At 39.7% G+C, this 6,594-nt stretch overlaps 1 protein-coding gene across 1 annotated transcript in view; it reads right to left on the bottom strand.

Moving 5' to 3' along the window:
• Positions 1–2,654: 2,654 nt before the first annotated feature.
• The window catches only part of eci1 (enoyl-CoA delta isomerase 1), a 10,478-nt gene continuing 6,538 nt past the window's right edge, over positions 2,655–6,594 (bottom strand). The window contains exon 7 of the mRNA XM_015397858.1: positions 2,655–3,656. Coding sequence (XP_015253344.1) covers positions 3,490–3,656 — 167 coding nt within the window. The 3' untranslated portion in view covers positions 2,655–3,489. The remainder of the gene's footprint in view (positions 3,657–6,594) is intronic.

Here is a 6,594-nt window from a genome sequence, read left to right as displayed (position 1 = left end):
GAGTAATTTAAAGTCTGTTGGCTGTGACTCCATCCTGGAGAGAAATATCAGCTGTGCTGCTGCTATCATACCTTTGTTTATAGTTGCTGGAGATCGGCCTGTTTTTCCAGTGTAGTCCTGTTTCTCTGACGGTGACTGGCTGGATGTGCTCTCTTCATCCTCTGACATGGGAGCTGGCTTGGAGCTTGTCTGCCTGGCTGTGTGTTTCCTGGATGGGGCCGCCATTTACAGCTGCTTTTTGAATCTCTGCTTCTGTCTCCTTGAACCCCAGTCGGCCTCAGCACATGGTCGCTCACACTGAGCCTGGTTCTGCTGGAGGTTTCTTCCTGTTAAAAGGGAGTTTTTCCTCTCCAATATCGCTACATCAATTGTTGGGGTCAGGGATTGCTTTTGAGTAAATGACTGAATGCAATCAACTGGTTTCCTTAGATAGAAAACTGTGCATCAATTTAACTGTATGATCTGGTAACTGTAAAGTGCCTTGAGATGACATTCTGTGAATTGGCACTATATAGATAAACTGAATTGAAATTAATTAAACTAAAGGTCAATTATCAGTTCTAAAACATCTTTAGACAAACCCCTGTTGATGCTTGGAGAACAACCGTACCAGATTAGGGCCTCATAAGGAGTTTTCACACATGCAAGCTACAACCAGTTTACCTTGCAAGCAAGATTAATTGTTGTAAGATTTGCAAACTCAGTAGAATTCAAATTGAACTACACATATCAATCTGGCTTATCCCAGGTTAGTTGTCTTACTTTGTGTTGATTAGCTTGGTTTATGTTACATTTTGTTTCATCTTTAGTAAAACAAAACACATCAAAGCCCCATATTTTCTTTCAACCTGTGCATAAACATTTATCACAAGGACCAGCCCAAACCAGATTGAATGAATTTACACATTTACCAAACTACAGGGCAGCTCCCCATCAGTTGTGACCTCTTGTGACAACACACTTCTCCTTATTCTTCTTTCTCTGCTATAAAAGTGGTGCTCTCTGTTCCTCATTTTTAACTAACAGCAGCTAAACCAGCTGCCGTGACAGCTGTTTCTGTGAACAACAAGCTCACACGCTCTTTTTGGTATCGACATATAACCTGATTTTGTAACTTAAAGAAGACAAAGAAGGTTCTCACAGCACAGTTATGAGGTATAATAGTAGTTACCAACAGGAACCAAACCCTGTTGTCTGGGTGGTTCTTAACCTAAACCTGTTAACAGGAGCCTCCAGGGTAGGTACATGGTCAAAGCTGCCTTATAAAGGGTTTGTCACCTTCTAATTAAAGTGTATTTCAATTTTGAGGTTCTAAGAGTACTTTCATGATTTGTATGGGACTTCTTAACTTGGGATCTATGTCAACCGGGCTGTATTTCAAATAGACCACTTTACAGTACTATGAGGGTCCCTACAGAGAGCAGGAAGAAATATTATAGGATTTATTACCAGGTTCATAAAACAGTATCAGCTGGGTAACTTTGGAATACCAACAGGTATTCCAAAGGTCTACCAAGGTCTACCATTATGGTCTACCAAGAGAGTAAATAGTCTATATTGTAACAGAACTTTTTGTGCTGTACCTAGCTATTGGGTATTTCAGGGGTCAAGACTATTTCAATGAAAAGAATCATCTTGTGTTTTAATGGTATTTTCAATGGATATTAAGTTAATTACACAGTTAACTGGAATATTTCTAATGGGAACCACAGTGCATTGTAAGATCTCTTACTTTAGGGTACTCGCCAACAAATATTTGCCATGTTTTGTGTTGTGCCATTTTTACTAGACTTGTTTATCAGTAGAACTGCATATTAATTTTATGTTTTCTGTATTTTATTATGAACAACTTCCTAAAATGTATTTGAATATTTGAATTTGTCACTTCAAAAGTTAAAATAAAAACCTGATACCAGGTACGTCAGAAGTTTTCTGCACTCTTCAAAACACAGCATGAAAGGCACAAACAAGTCACACCTCATTATAGATACTCTGTAATATTGGAGCCATGCGGTCCTTTGGTGAAGACTCGTCTTGCTTTATGTAGTGAGGACCATAAATAAATAAATTAAACTTTATTGATCTCACAATGAAGAAATTAACTCTCTGCATTTAACCCAACTCCTCTGGAGAGCAGTGGGCTGCCACTCGCAGCGCCAATCAGGGTTAAGGGTCTTGCTCGGAGACCCAGAGTGGCAGTGTGTGGGACTGGGTTTCAAACTCAGAACCTATGCTCTACCCAGTCCCCTAATGAGGTTCCCTGCACTGATTTTCAGTCATTTCCCACCCTTTAAGTGCTAACATGTATCTATGCCTGACATTTACCCTAAACCTAACATTACCAGTCCTAGTGATGGGTTCATGAGGTGTTTCAACACATACTGTTACTGAATACTGACACCTGCTGGACATTTAAAATCACTACACCCAGCCTCTTTGACAGACTAAACGGACCTATTTAATGACCTATAATATGATTTAAGGTATTGTTGCTATATTATTCCATATCTTCAATAAAAAAATGATAATTTAGATGCAGTCCATAAAAGTGAATATATAACAGGAACATTTAAGTCAACATATGAATAAGGATGTTTGTGGGGTAGGATTTATTTAAAATAACTACAGTAAGAACAGCAAACTTAGAGGCATTTTATTTATTTAGTTGATTGATAGCTGAAAGGAACATGATGATACAATGGAAATTTAAAACAAATATGAGATCAAAATGGTCCCACATGCCTGGAACCTCCCCTTTGCCTTGAGGCTGGTCCATATTTCTTAATTTCATGATCAACCGCAAAAGATCAGATTTTTTTTGGCAGATGCACTTTAAAACACATTGTAGTGTATCAGTCAGTTTGAAGCAGCTTCTGTATTGGTCACATGACTTTCTTGAAACAATATGTGCACCGACAGAGGGCTTTGCTGTTAGAGCTCAACATGCGCCTGGGTAACTGACTGAAAATAAAAGACCAAATATCTAGACCTTTAATAGGGAAACATTTTATTCTGAGCCATGGAGTAATATTAAAGTCAATGAAGAAACATAATGTTTGTGTTGAATAAAAAAAGAAAAACTTCCATATACCCACCATAATATTCTAAAGCCTTATTGAGAAATTCACAGTATGAAATGGACAGAACTCTGAGATCGCCAATAGTTTGGCTCTAACTACCTACTTATATTCACCACTGGCTGCAGTGGCTGTTAGGACTCTTAAATGTACAGAAAGACAGGCACTTACAGGCTAAAGGCTCATATTATCATAAACCTGACAGGGTTTGAAATCAATGTTCACTCAGGTTTAATTTCAAACCATCTTAACTCAACTTTAGGTTTTTGCTATTGTCTCTTTCAGACCAACAAAACACAAAGTTGATAAATCGATGATAACGGATCATTCCTCAGTGAGCACTAAACGATGAGCTGTCAGGTCCTGCGTCCAGTTCCTCTGTAGACTCTGTATGACCGTGTCCCCTTGATCTTCAGGCCTTCTTCTGTTTCAGCATCTCCATATACATGCGAAGCGACTTCTGGATGGATTCTTTGGTGATGAAGTTGACAAAGTTCTGGATGTCGGCCTCTCTGTTGGACCTTAGCTTCTCAATGGTTGGCTTCCTCATCATGGACTTGGTGATCTGTCTGGCGTGTTCTGCGGGTGAACAGGAAACTCACAGTTATTGCTAAAACTTTTGTTCAGGACAGATTTTCCACTTTGTGTTAAGATAATTCATTCTGATTTTCTATCATGAAGTTTCATCCCTAAATCACAGAGAGAAGATTAAAACCAACCAGGCTCGATTATTTATGACATCACTATGTGACGTGAACAGTGGTGCCACCAGAGGGTGGCCACGGCAACCCTGTGCAATGCCCTGTGCACCCCATTCACCACTCTAACTTGTAGCATTTCATCCTATCATGCACAGCCAGCGATGTAACATTAAAATTCACACAATAAACCAAGATATGATTAGGTGTTTACTGAAGTCTTTATGATTTCTACAGGCAGGTTTACCACAATAGTAGATTCAAACCCTGAAATTATGGCTTTTAGTTTCAGCGTGCCATCCCAAGGTTTTTAGTGGCCCCATCTGGCCACCCCTATGAAACAATTGTCCAGGCACCACTGGATGCAAATTCTCTTAAAGGTGCTGTAGGAGATCTTGGAAAAACGGCTCCAGCAAGCTATATTTCTGAACATACGCAACCATGCCTCTCCCTTCAGACCACACCTCGAAACCACGCCTTCAAAACACATGAACGCGCATGCCGTCTGTTGAGGTGTTCAGATCAGATTGAGAACGAAACAAGCCGAGACTGAGAGCTCGTGACATGAGCTAACAACATCATAATGCTACGTTCACACCTAGAGCAGCAGAGGCAGCAAAAGCAACTAGTTTACATGCAAAGTCAATGGTTGATGCGCATCAAGGGGCAGCAAAAGGTCCAAAACTTAAATCCTAGAACAGAGTTTTAATGTTTTTCGGTCTTGGACCCCCAGATCAATGAAGAGACGTGCTAAAGACTCTGATAGAGGGATGCTGACGAATATCGTTCTGTCCCTGTTAAAAGAGAGTTTTTCCTCTCCACTGTCGCTACAAGCATGCTTAGTGTGAGGGATTGCTGAAGAGTCAACGAGTCGGTGCAATCAACTGGTTTTCCTTGTATAGAAAACTTTGAATCAATTTGACTGGATGATCTGGTGAACAGTAAAGTACCTTGAGATTACGTTTGCTGTGAATTGGAGCTACAGACACGGCGCTGCGCCACACAGCTAAAGGGCTCCACAGCGCCATCTACCAGAGTGGGGGTACAAAGGTAGCCCATTTCCCCTCAGTTTCAGGTAAAAATGTTTTGTTTACAAGAAAAATCGATACTAGGAACTAAAAGACTGATATTATATCAGGCAGCCAAAAATCACGATATATTGCCAAAACTATTTTTTCCTCCAAACCCCAACTGGAGGACTGGAACTGCACTAGAGAGAAATCGTCACAGATTCTGCTCTCTGCATTCTCCATGTCCTTCAGCCTGGTGAAATAATATAGGAGTATGGAGACGTGCTGTGGGGCAATGACTGTGGCACATATTATTTGGGGGTGAAATATAATTTCTTTCTCAAATTGGAAAACTACAACAACTAATAAATGTTTTAAATTTAAAGTGAGGATTTCCTGAAATGTTTTCAGTGTGAGACGATTCTAAAAAGATACAGGATTAATTCCTATTAACACATCTTCACCAAGGGTATCATTAAATATGGCAGTATCTCTATACTAGGGGCTTTTATTTTTTGTATATTTGTGGATGGAAACAGAACCAAAACCTGAACTAAAATAAGAAAAAAATCCACTGCAGTGTAAATACGCTTCCTTTTTAAATGGACACCTGGCAGTAATGTCTATCAACCAACAAAAGAGGGAGCTGAAGCTTCACAAACACAGGCTGTGGATGAGGTGGTGAGGGTGAACTGAGTTCACTCCTTTAGTTCACCCCTTTAGTTCACCCCTTTAGTTCATTACTTTAGTTCATTACTTTAGTTCATTCCTCTAGTTCACCCCTTTAGTTCATCCCTTTAGTTCATCCTTAAGTTTATTCCTTTAGTTCATCCCTTTAGTCCACTCCTTTAGTTCACCCCTTCAGTTTATTCCTTTACTTCACCCCTTTAGTTCATCCCTTTAAATCACCCCTTTAGTTCATCCCTTTAGTTCACCCCTTTAGTTCATTCCTTTAGTTCACCCCTTTAGTTCACTCCTTTAGTTCATCCCTTTAGTTCACCCCTTTAGTTAACTCCTTTAGTTCACCCCTTTAGTTCATTACTTTAGTTCACCCCTTTAGTTCATTCCTTTAGTTCATTCCTCTAGTTCATTCCTCTAGTTCACCCCTTTAGTTTATTCCTTTAGTTCATCCCTTTAGTTCACCCCTTTAGTTCATCCCTTAAGTTTAGTCCTTTAATTCATCCCTTTAGTTCACCCCTTTAGTTAACTCCTTTAGTTCACCCCTTTATTTCACCCCTTTAGTTCACCACTTTAGTTCACCCCGTTAGTTCATTCCTTTAGTTCATTCCTCTAGTTCATCCCTTTAGTTCACCCCTTAAGTTTATTCCTTTAGTTCACCCCTTTAGTTCATCCCTTTAGTTCACCCCTTTAGTTCATCCTTAAGTTTATTCCTTTAGTGCATCCCTTTAGTCCACTCCTTTAGTTCACCCCTTTAGTTCATTCCTTTAGTTCATTCCTCTAGTTCATCCCTTTAGTTCACCCCTTAAGTTTATTCCTTTAGTTAACTCCTTTAGTTCACCCCCTTAGTTCACCCCCTTAGTTCATCCTTAAGTTTATTCCTTTAGTTCATCCCTTTAGTCCACTCCTTTAGTTCACCCCTTAAGTTTATTCCTTTACTTCACCCCTTTAGTTCACCCCTTTAGTTCATCCCTTTAGTTCACCCCTTTAGGTCATCCCTTTAGTTCACCCCCTTAGTTCATCCCTTTAGGTCATCCCTTTAGTTCACCCCTTAAGTTTATTCCTTTAGTTCACCCCTTTAGTTCACCCCTTTAGTTCATCCCTTAAGTTTATTCCTTTAGTTCACCCCTT

This window comes from Cyprinodon variegatus, unplaced genomic scaffold (assembly GCF_000732505.1).
Source record: "Cyprinodon variegatus isolate N-32 unplaced genomic scaffold, C_variegatus-1.0 Scaffold893, whole genome shotgun sequence".
Classification (NCBI taxonomy): Eukaryota; Metazoa; Chordata; class Actinopteri; order Cyprinodontiformes; family Cyprinodontidae; genus Cyprinodon; species Cyprinodon variegatus.
This window is presented reverse-complemented; position numbering and strand designations above follow the sequence as displayed.